This window comes from Choloepus didactylus, chromosome 4 (genome assembly GCF_015220235.1).
Source record: "Choloepus didactylus isolate mChoDid1 chromosome 4, mChoDid1.pri, whole genome shotgun sequence".
Classification (NCBI taxonomy): domain Eukaryota; kingdom Metazoa; phylum Chordata; class Mammalia; order Pilosa; family Megalonychidae; genus Choloepus; species Choloepus didactylus.
The window spans coordinates 131,443,203-131,458,862 of NC_051310.1; the positions used below are offsets into that span (position 1 = coordinate 131,443,203).

The following is a 15,660-nucleotide window of genomic DNA, read 5'->3' on the forward strand; positions in this document are numbered from 1 at the left end:
TTACCCTTGGGAAGACGGTTGCTGCAAAGAAGAGGCTGGGCCTCCCTATGGTTGTGCCTAAGAGCCTCCTCCCGAATGCCTCTTTGTTGCTCAGATGTGGCCCTTTCTCTCTAGCTAAGCCAACTTGAAAGGTGAAATCACTACCCTCCCCCCTACGTGGGATCAGACACCCAGGGGAGTGAATCTCCCTGGCAACGTGGAATATGACTCCCGGGGAGGAATGTAGACCTGGCATCGTGGGACGGAGAACATCTTCTTGACCAAAAGGGGGATGTGAAAGGAAATGAAATAAGCTTCAGTGGCAGAGAGAATCCAAAAGGAGCCGAGAGGTCACTCTGGTGGGCACTCTTACGCACACTTTAGACAACCCTTTTTAGGTTCTAAAGAATTGGGGTAGCTGGTGGTGGATACCTGAAACTATCAAACTGCAACCCAGAACCCATGAATCTCGAAGACAGTTGTATAAAAATGTAGCTTATGAGGGGTGACAGTGGGATTGGGAAAGCCATAAGGACCACACTCCACTTCGTCTAGTTTATGGATGGATGAGTAGAAAAATAGGGGAAGGAAACAAACAGACAAAGGTACCCAGTGTTCTTTTTTACTTCAATTGCTCTTTTTCACTCTAATTATTATTCTTGTTATTCTTGTGTGTGTGCTAATGAAGGTGTCAGGGATTGATTTGGGTGATGAATGTAGAACTATGTAATGGTACTGTGAACAATCGAAAGTACGATTTGTTTTGTATGACTGCGTGGTATATGAATATATCTCAATAAAATGAAGATTAAAAAAAAAAAAAAAAAGACATAATGCTGAGCAAAATAAGCCAGGCACAAAAAGAGAGATATTGTATGTTACCACTAATGTGAATTCTGTGAAAAATGTACAATGTTTTATACTGTAGAATGTAGGGGACCTAGAGATACCAATTAGTGGAGGGGGAATGATAATCTAATAAGAACAGATAAACTATGGAGGGTAATCTCAATGTTATGGGAATGCTCAGGAATGATTATGGTTTGTAAACTTTCTTGGATATAGTAAGATCATGTTGGAAGCAATAGAGTTATTTTAGGTTTTTTTTTTCTCTTATTCCATTGTTTTCTTAGGGGTTGTTAATTTTCTTGGGGTATGGTAGGAACATGTTGGAAGCAATGTAGTTATTTTAGATTATTTGTTTTTCTTACTCCTCTGTTTGGACATGGTTTATTAATTTTCTTGGGGTATGGTAGGAACATATTGGAAGCAAAGTAGTTATTTTAGGTTATTTGTTTTCCTTAATCCATTGCTTTGATTGAAATGTTGTGGGGTTTTTTTGGTTGTTGTTTGCCTGTTTGTTTTTAATTTTTTGATAAACAAAGTTAAAAAATTGAAAAAAAATCAGTAGAAAAATGGGAGTAAAAACTAAATGACAACTAGGGTGGGATGGGGGGATGGTTTGGGTGTTCTCTTTTCACTTTTATTTTTTATTCTTATTCTGATTCTTTCTGATGTAAGGAAAATGTTCAGAAATAGATTGTGGTGATGAACACATAACTATATGATCATACTGTGAACAGTTGATTGTATACAATGGATGACTGTATGGTTTATGAATATATTTCAATAAAACTGAATTAAAAAAAAAAGAATTTTTAAAATTCTATTGGATTTTATCTGATCCCTTTTCAAAATTTATTGAACTGACCTTTAGATGAATAATTCTAATACATGTTTTAATAATTATTCTTAGTCTGAAATACGTTTCATTGGATTTTTTTTTTTTTTTTTTTTTGGTCAGGATTTATGCCAAGAGCACTCCCTAGTAAACATTCTGAACACTAAACTCTGCCTCAGGGTATATTTCCCAGATAACCCAAACTACAGCAGGTAGTTTGTTTATATTTCTTGTTTTACTCCTTGTCTCTTTGTGTTTTGTTTGTATATGTACGTGATTCCTCTCTTGACTATGACTAATTCAAGGACAAGGACCATCTTCATATTCCTGGCATCTATAGAACATTTAGGCTTCAGTTGGATGTCATTATTTATATATGTTAATTAACTGAACAAATTTATGAAATATAAAAACATCTCTTTATTTACTGTTTTAAAGATTTCTTTTTAAAAAATGTTTTCCAGCTTTCAGATGAAATGGAGACAAAGAAGAATATAGAGGTATTTAAAATTTCTGTGCTGCTAAATTATATATCAAAGGTATTATGCTGGGTTAAAACTATGTCTGCAAAAATATAGATGTAGCTATATAGATAGGGATCCCAAGGGAGAAAAAGCTGGGAACAGGTATAGAAGCTTTTTCCTATCTGCCTAGTACATTTTTTATGGTAGTCTAGGTGAAATTCTTGATCATTTTAATATATGTCAAATTTAGTTCTCAAATATGATTTTGTTTTGTTTTTGGATTTGGTATGTGAATATCCCAGCTACCTTACTTTCAAGAAGCAGAAAATCTGAAGATTTCTCTTAGGTGCAATAAATATTTTTCACTTAATTTAGTAAAAAGGAGTAAAACAATTATTTGTGTTAGTGAATGATAGTTAAATATTAATCTATCATCTGTGGTCATATGAGGCTACTAATCCGAGAAAAGTGAAATAATTACTGTTCTATGATATTTCCCTCTTTCTAGGATTGCAACTTCTCAGGATTCAAAGCAAATGAGCTTACTCACCTACCCAGACATTTGGATGCTGAACGCATTTATCTTTTTATTTTAAAAACCCTTAACTGTGATGTATGTAAACATTTTTATTATATGATAAACTTGGAGAATACGATTTAATAAATCAGACCTTTATTTAGAGCAATGACAAATGTGGTGTTCAGCAAGATTTAATCCTTTGGGCATTAAACCTGGCTAGAAAGACCAGTGATGTCTAAGACCCTGATTACCAGAAGAAAATGTGTTAGACTGTGCTGCTGCCAGAAGTCTGAGGTTGCTAGTGTGCATTGTCTTGGCATATGGCTGTAATAGGTCCTTTCCCCTTCCTGTTTCTGCTCTGTCAGCTCAGTATATTTTAACCTGCTCATTTGACCCCACAATGACATGGGAGCCCTTCTTTACTCCCCCATTGGGTGTTCCTTTTGAGCCTCCAAGGTCCTGGGGAATTCCTGAGTGGTGTCCCTACAGGTACATAAATGATTGAAAACCTGCAGGCAAGCATAGGAAGGTGACTAGATCTTAGGGCATTGATTGCTAAGGGTAGTAGGGTGGGGGGAGGGTGCATATAACAGTGATTTGCCACACACTTGAGTACTAGGTAATCAGGTAGCAAGGTTTCTAGTTTCTAGAGGTTTGAACAATGATCCTTCCACCTCCTCCAGGCAGGTTTCCTTTCAGACACCTCTCTGAGATGGAGTCCTAGGTTTCTGGGCCCTTAGCATGGTCTCTGTTCCTCATCTCTCTGTTCCCCATCCCGCTTCCCCTTCATTCACTCCCAGCTTTTCTGTGGTTTCTGCCCACATGCTTTTTATTCCTCAATACAAAGACCCTGTTGTTTGCTTTTTCTTACTATAGTCCTTGATAGTCCAGCAGAAGGGATTTGATCAACCATTAAACCAGGATGAATTAGTTCCAGCCATTATTTTCTGTCCTTTTATTACTCTTATCTTGATGCAGTGTCCCAAGAAGTAGAGTCTGACTGAACTGATTTGGGTCTCATGCTTGCCCCTCAGGGAACAGCAGAGCAGCACCACGATTGACAGTTACACCTAGAATGTTTCAATAATGGCATTCTTTCTTATTTTCCATACTACTTAAAAGTTTTTCAATTATCTTGTACATTTTATGGGATTTTTGTGAGAGGGAAGGCTTGGTGTGCCATCTTGATGCAATCACCTGATCCATTTTTGTAGAGAAAAATTTTATGTAAATATATACAACACATACATACATACCCTGGAAAATGCTCATTGTTTATGCCTGATTCATGAGCAATATTTATTCCTTTGTCTGATAATTTCTATTTTTCCAAAATTTCCACAGGGAAAAGGTTTTATTGTTATAAAAAGAAATGAATATGGATATGGTTATTGAGTTTATGGAATGTGGCTAGTATGAGGAGCTGAATTTTTTATTTAATTTAATTTTAGTTAATTTAAATTAAACTTTAAAAATAATACTTGATTCAGTTATTGAAAAACTTTTAAGTATGATTGGAACAAACTTGCAGTCATACATTTTATAAAATCTAAATACTTATCTAATATTTCTGATGAGAATTTATTGTTCAAATTGAAATGTGCTGTAAGTATAAAATACATACCACATTTTCAGACTTAACACCAGAAAAGAAATATAAAATACTAATAATTTTATATTGATTATATGTTGAAATGGCAATATTTTAAATGTATTGGGTTCAATAAAATATTTTATTAAAATTAATTTCACTTTTTACTTTTTTAATAGGGCTCCTAGAAAATTTAAAATTACATATGTGGCTTTTGTTAAATTATTAGACAATATTTCTCTATAACTATTGAATACATGCTCTTAGTAAGCCAATTTACATTAACAATTTATAATGTATTTCAGTTTTATCTCCATATGTGTTTTTTTCCATAGGAAAAACTTTTTAAAGTCTGGAGGACTCATTTTCTCTCAGAAGCCTCTATTGCTCTTTTGCATGATTCCTTTTGGTGGTGGTTTCTCCATAAATTTAAGGTATAGTAATTATAAAACTTCTTTTTTAAAAGTGGATTTGCCACATAATTAGTATTTTAGTAGAGGTAGCACTAATACAAGAATATTTTTCTGGATCCTTTCATAGAGATTAGTTTCTGAGTATTCCACACATGATAGAAATCCTTGTGAAGTCAAGAGTTCTTCCAGAGGAGATAAGACTAATACGGAATTCAAAGATCCAGGCTCTTTCATTAATCAGGAAAAGATTAGTGAAATCAAACACTGTGATGAATAATAAGTTTGCAACTTTACTCAATACTATAATGTGCTGGTAAACACTAAACAGAAAACCCACCGCAAATTAGTGACACTTATACAAGGAGTCCACAGATTGGATAGAGAGAGAGAGTCTTCACTTGATTCAGAAAAGTCAGAACTCTGATTAGGATTAAAAAGAGAAAGCAGGGGGTATCTGGAAAATAATATCTGAAAGAAAATAAAAAATGGTAATGGTAAGAGAAAGGAAATAAACAACACATGTATCTTAAGTTTGAGAATAAGTGAACCTAGGAAAAGTAAAGAACATCAGTGACTGCTATGTGGCCTCTGGATCTTGGAAGGCTGAAAAACAGAGTAACTCAGGAGATCACAGTGTAAGCATCAAGAAGGTGTACCACCCCATTGAGGAAGACTGAAGATGGACTCAACACTTCACTTTTCTAAATTGGCTCAGATTACCCACAGAAAATTGCTTATAGATTCCCAAGAAATTTCATAGCATGAAGTAATAGGTGTTACCAATTTTGTATGCAAATCATTGATTAGTGCTTAATGTTAGAATCATTAATATAATTCTAGATTAAAGTATTTTTCCTATATTTCTGATATTGTTAGGAGCAAGAAGAGGCAAAAGAACTGATATATCAACTCCAGAAAAGTAACTACCTAGGGAAATTTGTGAAAGGATTCACAAACAGAAGAGTTTCATTACCTTGAATTTCTTTCTTTAGAGCTGGATCCTGAAAATATGTTTTCACACAAAAACAGAGGGAAACATTACTTTGCCATTTACACCAGTTGGGATCATATATAACAAGTTTTTGAAAGAAGCATAATCTAGCAATGTTCCTAGTAATTCTTCTTTCAGACCATAGTAGCGTCTTATTATTTTGGACAGATTTGACACAAAAATATTACTGATCTACTATATATGTATAGAATTGTCCTTGTAATCATGAGGAATTGGAGCTTCTTTATCTTTAATCAAAATATTCTCTAGAAACTACTAGTTTTCTGAAACTAAAATTTAATAATTTAGTAATTTTTAAATGTTATAATTTAATATTTCTAGTATCACTTAGGATTTTGACATTTTTGGAGTAGTAATATATGATTCAGCTGGATCAATGTTCTAGGGAACTGAGGGGGACAATTGGGGTTCCAGATAAAATTGGAAGCTGAGCCTTCACAGCTAGGAGCCAGTTTTCTATAATTTAACCAGGACAGTTTCTCTTTCATCTGTTTTGGTCATTGTGTTTTACCTATGATTTCATTTCATTCATTTAATCTAAGATTTCATTTGTCATTATTAAAAATAATATTTTGATGCCACTGAATTAGATACAGAACATGATGTCTTAGGTTCCAAATCTGCCAAATAAGTGTGGTGGGATGGCAACACATTATCAGCATCAGGTGGGAATAGACCACCCCTGGAATATTTCAGTTTTGTGAGGCAAGCTGCTTTTCCATGCTGTGCTACTTAGATGAATAGGAAACACATAAATTCTATTTATACATCCACTTTATCAAGAATAGTTACCATAGTGATTCTTTTCATAGTGCCATAGAAATCAGGACTAATTTTGTAGCAGGATACAATAAAACAATGAGCCACTTGCACAATTTACTTACCAGTAGAAAAATATGAAAAAATATACCATCTTCTTGAAGTATGCGTGCTTTGGCATGCTGGCTTCAAAATTCATTTCAACAGTTTATATATTCTAAAGGCAAATTTTCTTTATTTACCACCTGCAACTTTGCAACTTAGTAGTAGTTTGATACAGTAGAAAGAACACTAGACAGGAATCCAGAAAATAAAGATTTAAAATCTGGCTTCCCCATTAGTTAGTGTGAAGCTTTGGGCTAGTCAAAAAAATCTGGGGGTTTGCGTCTCTCATATGAAAAAAGTAGAAAGTAGCATATATCCTGCTTTTTTCCTACAGTTGTATATACCAAAGCAACATGAATATGAAGACACCTTGTAAACTGCAAAATATTACATAAGTGTTATATGGTACTCAGTATAACAAAGAGATCTGGCTTTGAAAAATAGGTTTATCCACTTAGTATCTAGGTGATCTTGAAGTTATTCACCTCTGTAAGTCTCTCATAAAATTAAAAAATTACCTACCTTATATGTTTGCTGGAGGAATTAAATGAGAAAATGCACACAAAGTTATTTATTTACATGGAGCCAGTTATATAGAAGTGTTCAATAGTTGCATTTATTATTATTATTATTATTATCATCATCATCATCATCATCATCATCATGGAAAGAATACAGTGTTCCTAAAATTTCTGGCCAAAGTATAGGCTAAGTAATGAGAAGACTTTCCCTGACAGTATTTGACTAGAAGAATTTCAGTAATGGTATTATAATACCCTTACTGTTTTTAAAAATTTCCCCTGGATTTTGGCTCCTAAAAGGATGCAGAAAGCTGGAAAGTACTTCATTCCCACCCATGCAACAACAACGAAAGAGCCATATAGCCTCAAAATCGCAACTTTTCTTGAATGCATGAGTTTAGGTCACAGAGCAACCAACTACCTCTAAAAGAAAGACAGATGCTTGCAAAGAGGAATGAAATGTGAGCACTTGCTACCAAGGGCAGATGCCAGATGCCATACAAGCCAATAAGAAGTCATGAAAATGTTTTTTAACAAATTGCTGAAGCCCAAGTGTGGGCAGGCATGAGCTGCAGACACAATGGGGATCCAAACACACTTATGGGCTTTTTCTCCATGGACTTCACTAGGTGCTGACAAAAAAAGATGAGAGCAGAGTGACAGACCAGAAAATGCCTCCCTTGATGTACAGACCTGGGGATGGGGAGCAGCAGCCACTGTAGGAAAAGCATGAAGCATTGTCTAGATCCTTCCACCTATCACTTTTATGAAACAAAAGCCCTAGTGCCCGAGGGTAAGAGCAGAAAATCTTGTCTCTATCAGGGCACAGGTGAAGAAAGTGAAGAAAAAACCCTCTGCTCCTGGGGGAGGGACAGGAAAATGCTGTGGGTCTAGATCATTAAGATCTCCTAGCTTAGAAGGAACGGTAAGATCACTGAGAACACCACCGTTTAGTTCCAAGGACACAGCACTCACTTAAATCTGAGACTTTGTCTTAGGGTCATTTTCAATGATATTGAGAATAACAGAAAATACACTCTCTGTACCATACCATCAGGCTAGCAAGCATCAAGTAACAAGTAACAGCGTTTTACTGCTAGTGGAGGGGCAAGAACATGGAAAGAGACCAACTGTGAGCTATAGGCACAAAGGAAAGACCTAAAACTGAGTGAAGAGGACAAATTTTTCTAACCAAGATGGAATAACAGGAACCACATTTTTCCATCCCAATTGATACAGCTGAACAAAATGGGCAAAATATATAGAACAATGGTTTTTCAAAACAGGCCTCAGGCAATGAAGAACAGTGAACCCTGGAAGATAGAAAATGAATAAGGTGAGCCCTAGAATTGTCCAGCTACCTGTCTGGAGAGAGTTTCCAGACTGCAGTGCAGGGATGGGAAACCCAAGAGGAAGCCAGAGGTCTTCTTAGGTTAGAATTTGCAGAGTAGAGCATCAGAGAGGAGAAAGCTTCACAGAGAAATAGCTCCCCAAAGATCTGCAAAGGGTGCCTCTTGAATCTTCAGTTGAGAACTAATCAGTGTGTGCATGTACTGAAGCCAGCAAAATAATTGTCTAAAAGGATTGGAAGGAACATACTTGAGGCTTATACAAGGTTGAGATTTGTTTATATTTCCATAAGCTTAGAGTTGAAAATCTCGTAATTCACAGGGCATCAGGTAGTACTCAGAAAGATTATGACTCAGTAGTGAGAAAAAATTAGCCCTAGATTGAATGCTTCTCTAGTCCTGCCTAACAAAGCTTAAAAGAAAGACCTAAAAATATAAAACAGTTTACAATTAAATTAACTGTGTCTTAGACCAAATCTTAGGAATATATATAGGAAAAGATATTCTGCACCCAAAACACTAAAATTAACAATTTCTGTCATCCAACAAAAAATTGAATGCAAAGCAGCAAGAAAATACAACACATAAGGAGGAGAAAATTCAGTCAAATGAAACCAACCCAGAAATGACACGAATGATGGAATTAGTAGACAAGGACAAAAATACACTCATTATAACTCTATTGCATATGTTAAAGAAGCTAGAGGAAAAATTTAACATTAAGTAGAGACATGGAAGATATAATTCACAACTTGAACTTCTTCAGATGTACACTGCAATATCTGAGATGAAGAAAAGTACACTGAATGAGAATAACAATGGATTAGACATTGCAGAAGAAATGTTTGGTGAACTTGAAGATAGAGCAATAGAAATGGTCCAAAACGAAATACACAGAGGGAAAAATGACTTAAAAATGATGATTATATCAACATGGCAATGGAAGACATCCCTGAGAAAACCTCCCCAGAGTTTCAGTGAATAAAAGGAAAAATCCCACTTGCTTAGAAGTCTGGAAGATAGTAAAGAGTGGAGAAAGGCTCCACAAATGAATCAGAGAATCAGAGAAAAAGGAAAATATCAGGTAGGAAACTTCTCTTCTGGACCTGCTGTTCCACTCCCTCTCCCTAACTTGGTCTTGTGCAGCTTGGGGAGTTGCTTAGAGGCAGAGGCCCAGATCCCTCCCACCTCCCACCTGGGAGAGCAGTGATAGAACCCCAGGCATATCGAGGCAGAGGGACCCTAGTTCACAGAGAACCAGGGCAGAGCACAAGCTGCTGAAGAGTGATGTATACGTATACAAAAGGACACCCAAGAGGAAAAGAGGGTGAGAAACTTTGGTAAAACTGCAGCTGGAAAGTGCTGCATTCACTCAATCCATTTTCTCTGGTCTGGACCACCTAAATACAAAACACATTTTTCTGTTGTGACCTACATTTCTGGATTGAGCCCATCTGGCTCCCTGGGGCAAAATACCCTATCAGGTAAGAAATCAGGGGCAGAAAAGCCTCACGGAGTTTAAAAAAAAAAAAAAAAGTATGGGGATTAAACTTAACTGCTTCAAGGCAGGAGATTCCCAGAGCTGAAATAGGAAGATGGGGCACTGAGTAAGGCTGAGAATTTAAAGAAATCATAGGAGCTGAGGAAAAAATTCTGCACAAAAACAAGCAGAACAGATCAAGATTCCTGGAGAAGGAACATAGGAAAGGAAATTTTCTCCTGGAGGTGAAACAATTACACAAAAAGTACAATCTTAAACTTTTTGCCACATATCCAGGGCAAGTATCAGATGAAGAAGAATGAGAAAATCTGATAAGTTAAAAACGGGCTATTCTAAAGGTCTAGAATAAGTCGGACCAAGCATCAAAGAAGAGCCTTAACACAAAGCCAGTCATAATGCATCCCTAAAGAAGAGGGAGAAACTAACCTTCAGAGTTAACTCAGTAAGATAATCAGTTGCTTGGACAACAGCAAAAAATTACAAGACATACTAAAAAACAGGAAGATATGGCTCAGATATGGCTCAGTCAAGGGAACAAATAAAGATTTCAGAGGAAACACAGAATTTGGAACAACTAATCAAAGAAGTTCAAACAAATCTCCTAAGTCAATTCAAGGAGATGAGGGGAAATATGCATAAAGAGATAACAGAACAGATATTAAGAAGACAATGTGTGAGTATTAAGAAGAATTTGAAAGTATAAAAAGAAACATAACAGAAATTATGGGGAAGAAAGGCCCAATAGTAGAGATTGAAAAATACACTAGAGGCATAAAGTAGCTGCTTTTAACAGTCAAAAGAAAGAACCAGCAAACTAGAAGACAGGGCAATCAAAATCATACAGTCAGAAGAACAGAGAAAAGAATAAAAAAAAACTGATGAGTATTTCAGGGATTTGAGTGACAGCATGAAGCACATGAACATATGCATCATGGGTGTCCCAGAAGAGTAGAGAAGCAAAGTGAAAAGGAACAGAGAGGATATTTGAGGAAATAATGACTGAAAATGCCCCAGCTCTTATGAAAGACATAAATATTCATGATTAAGATTAACATACACCACACAGAATAAATCCTAGTAGACCTACTCCAAGACACATTCCAATCAAAATGTCAAATATAAAAGATAAAGAGACAATTCTAAAAACAGCAAGAGAAAAGCAATCTATCACATACTAGGGATCCTCAGTAAGACTAAATTCCAGTTTTTCATCAGAAACCATGGCAGAGGCAAGATAGTGGCAAGATATATTTAAGGTGCTAAAAGAGAAAAGCTGCCAGCCAAAAATTCTTCATCAGGTAAAACTGTTCTTCAAAAAATGAGAGAGAGAGAGAGTTTAAAATATTCACAGATGTACAGAAACTAAGAGAGTTCAACAAGAGACCTGCCCCACAAGAATTATTAAAGAGAGTTCTGCAGGTTGAAAGGAAAGGACAGGACAAAGTGACTCAGAGTAGTGTGAAGAAATGAAGATTATCAGTCAGGGTAAAATCCAATGGTACTGTATCCTCAATATACAATTTACTTTCTAATTCCTATGTGTGTCAGAATACAATTGAATAAGAAAAAAAACATCTTTCCTGATAATGGGCATACAAAATATAAAGTGGTAAAAGGAGGCAAAAACAACATAAAGAAGGGAAAAAGGGATATGGGAGCAGAGAACATGTATGCTATTGAAGCTAGATTGCTATCTTTTCTAGTTAGTAGGTTATAGGTATAGACTATGTAATATAAACCCCAGTGCAGCCACAAATGAAGTATTTAAAAATAGATACAGAAACAGAAACAAAGAAAGGATGAGTCAGATGCATCACAAAAGATCAATTATACAGAAAGGAAGATTGCAATAAAGGAAAAATAGAGACAAGAAAAACTATGACAAAAACCAAAGAACAAAATGGTTGAAGTAAGTACTGCCTTTACATTAATAATACTGATTGTTAATGGCTTAAACTCCCCAATCAAAAGACACAGAGTTGCAGAATAGATTAAAAAAACATCACCCAACTATATGTTATTTACAAGAGACTCAAACACAAAGACACAAACAGGTTGAAAGTGAAAGGTTGAAAAAGGATCTTCCATGGAAATAGTAACCAAAAAAAGAATTTGGGTAGCTATATTAATATCTGACAAAATAGGCTTTAAGTCAAAAGCTGTTATGAAGACAAAAAAGGATGACATATACATTTATAAAAGGGGTAATTCACCAAGAAGAAATAACAATCATTAATATTCATGCACCTAATCAAGGTGACCCAAAATACATGAGGCAAAAAAATGGCAAAACTGAAGGGAGAAATATTTACCTCTATAATAATAGTTGGATTTTTTTTTTTTTTTTTTTTTTTTGGATTTTATCCCAGGCATGCAAGTTGGTTTAACATCAGAAAATCAAAGTGTATAATACAGAAGACATGATCTTCTCAATGGATGCAGAAAATGCTTATGAGAAAATGCAGCATTTTTTTCTTGATAAAAATACTTTGTAAGAATAGAAGAAAACTCCCTCAACCTGATAAAGGGCATAAATGACAAACCCAGCCAAACATCATAGTTAGTAGTCAAAGAATGAAGCTTTCCCTCTAAAATCTGGAACAAGACAAGGATGTCCACTGTCACCACTGTTGTTCACCATTGCTCTAGAAGTTCTAGCCAGAGCAGCTAGGTAATAAAAAGAAATAAAAGGCCTGCAAATTGGAAAGGAAGAAGTAAAACATTCACTATTTGCAGATGAAATGACCCTATATATAGAAAGGCACAAAGGAAATACAAAAATACTACTCGACCTAAGAAATGAATTCAGCAAAATGGTAGGGTACAAGATCAACAGCTAAAAATCTTTACAGTTTCTATACAAAAACATTGAATAATCAGAAGAAGTAATCAAGGAAAAAATTCCATTCACAATAGCAGCTAAAATAATCAAATATCTAGGAATAAATGTAACCAAGATGTAAAGGGCTTGTACACAGAAAATAAGAAAACATTGTTAACAGAATTCATGAAGACCTAAATAAATGATAGAATATTCTGTGTTAATAGATTGGAACAAAAACATCATTAAGATGGAATGAGTGTATGGATCTGTGATATTCTGTTATCTCTCGAACAGAATTGGGATCCAGGTTCAAGTTGTCATAAAGACTGGGATCTGCTTCAGAGTCAGTGGTGATCAACCACTGCTGCTGGGTTATGGGGTCTTCTGGGAGAATGGCAGGATACAGGTGTGAAAGTGCCCATGGAGGGCTTGGGGTCCAGGGTTCCCATCCTGGTTCCTGAGGGTTCTCCATGTAGATCACATGGGAGATCCATATCAGCTCTTCAAGGGGCACAAGGATGGTGCACACCTGGAGCTGGAACTCAGGAGGTAGAAGGTTGGCCATGTCTGCCTGGGAACAACCTGAGGAGATGCTGTCCTCCCAGTTATACTCCATTATCCTGTGTAGGGCCTCTCCATAAGGACAAGGCAGGGGTTCAGTCCTTGGCTTCTGGTTGACCTCATGTATAGTCCAATGTAAGTCTGTCAAACTTATCAACATGTGGAGACATTGTTGCCAGTTCTTCTTTATGCCCCTCTTCCTGAGCCCCTGGGCAATTGATTTTGACAGCAAGTGATTCTTTTTCTTCTGTCTGTGATACATCACATGTTCAAGGGATTCCCATTCCTGAATGAAAGTCCTGATTTCCTCATCACTCCAAGGAATATTTGGCTGACCTGAGGGTTTCTCTGGTTCCTGAGTATTTTCTTCCTCCTTTACTTCCTGGACATTTCTAGTAATTTCAGGCTGAAGCATCACTTCCTCCATTTTAATCCCTGAGTTTTCTCCCAAGATTCTTTTCTCTGCAGCCATAGGGCCCAATCCACAGCAGGCAAAGCTGACACTGACAGTGTTGCAGAAATTTAGGCAGGTGTGGAGGTCCCAAGTGTAGAAATGTGTTTGCTTCTCTCTGCTGTGTGGAGTCTCTCATAGTTGGATATTTTAATATACCACTCTTATAAGTTGATGGAACATCTCGATAGAAGATCAATAAGGAAACAGAGAACTTGAATAATATGGTAAATGAACTAGACCTAGCAGACATATGTAGAACATTGTCCCCCAAAGCAGCAGGATATGTATGCTTCTCAAGTGCACATTGATCATTCTCCAGGATAGACCACATGTTGGGTCGCAAAACAAGTCTCTGTAAATTTAAAAAAATTGAAATTATACAAAATACTTTCCCTGATCGTAATGGAATGAAGCTGAAAATCAATAACAGGTGAAGATCTGGAAAATTTACAAGTATATGAAGTTAAATAGCACACTCTTAATCAGTGGGTCAAAGAAGAAATTGCAGGGGAAATCAGAAATATATTGAGATGAATGAAAATGACAACACAACATATCAGAACTTACGGGATATGGTGAAGACAGTGCTGAGGAGGAAATTGATAGCCCTAAATCCTTTCATTAAAAAATAAGAAAGATCTAAGATCAAAGACTTAACTGCCATTACAGAAAGAACTAGAAGAACAGCAAACTAATCCCAAAGTAAGCAGAAGGAAATAAATAACAAAGATAAGAGCTGAAATAAATTAAATTGAAAATTAAAAACAAAAGAAGTAACAACACCAAAAGTTGTTTCTTTGAAGAGATCAATAAAATTGGCAAACCCTTAAATAGACTGACAAACAAAAAAAGAGAGAAGACACAAATAAAATCAGAAATGAGAGGGGGACATTACTACTGACCCCACAGAAATAAAAAGGATCATAAGAGGATACCATGAACAACTGTATACAAACAAATTAGACACCTAGATGAAATGGACAAATTCCTAGAAACACACAAACTACCTACACTGACTCTAGAAGAAATAGAAGATTTCAACAGACCAATTACAAGTAAAAATATTGTATATGTCATCAAAAACCTCCCAGCAAAGAAAAGCCTAGAACCAGATGGCATTGTGGTGAATTCTACCAATCATTCCAGGAAGAATTAATACCAATCCTACCCAAAATCTTCCAAAAAATTGAAGAGGAGGGAGTACTATCTAACTCTTTCTATGAGGCCAACATGACCCTAATACCAATGTTAGAAAAAGACACTTCAAGAAAAGAAAATTGCAGACCAATTTCTCTAATGAATATAGATGTAAAAATACTCAAAAAAAAACAAAAACAAAAACAAAAACAAAAAACAAAAAACAAAAAAAACTTGCAAATTGAACCCAACAGCACATTAAAATAATTTACAACATGATCAAGTAGGTTTTATGCCAGGTATGCAAGGGTGGTTCAAGAAAAGAAAATCAATTAATGAAATACATCATATTAACAAAATAAAGGGAAAATACTGCATTTTCATCTCCATCAACATAGAAAAGGCATTTGACAAAATCCGGCATCCTTTCTTGACAAAAACTTAGAACACTAGGAATAGAAGAAACTTCCTCAACATGATATGGAGCATATATGAAAAACCCACAGCTAATATCATACTCAAAGGTGAAAGACTGAAAGTGTTCCCTCTAAGATATGGAACAAGACAAGGATGCCCACTGTCACCATTGTTATTCAGAATTGTACTGGAAGTCCTAGGCAGAGTATTTAGGCAAGAAAAAGAAATAAAAGGCATCTAAATTGGAAAGGAAGGAGTAATACTTTCACTATTTTCAGATGACATGATCCTATATAGTGAGAAAGTCCCAAACAGTCTACAACAAAGCTACTAGAGCTAAAAAACAAATTCAACAAAGTGGTGGGGTACAAG

The 15,660-nt window shown here is 35.7% G+C and overlaps 1 protein-coding gene across 1 annotated transcript in view; it reads left to right on the top strand.

The window, feature by feature from the left end:
- FAM227B (family with sequence similarity 227 member B) overlaps nucleotides 1-15,660 on the top strand; it is a 273,855-nt gene that overhangs the window by 25,364 nt on the left and 232,831 nt on the right. The window contains exons 5-7 of the mRNA XM_037835095.1: nucleotides 2,125-2,160; nucleotides 2,633-2,737; nucleotides 4,571-4,669. Coding sequence (XP_037691023.1) covers nucleotides 2,125-2,160; nucleotides 2,633-2,737; nucleotides 4,571-4,669 — 240 coding nt within the window. The remainder of the gene's footprint in view (nucleotides 1-2,124; nucleotides 2,161-2,632; nucleotides 2,738-4,570; nucleotides 4,670-15,660) is intronic.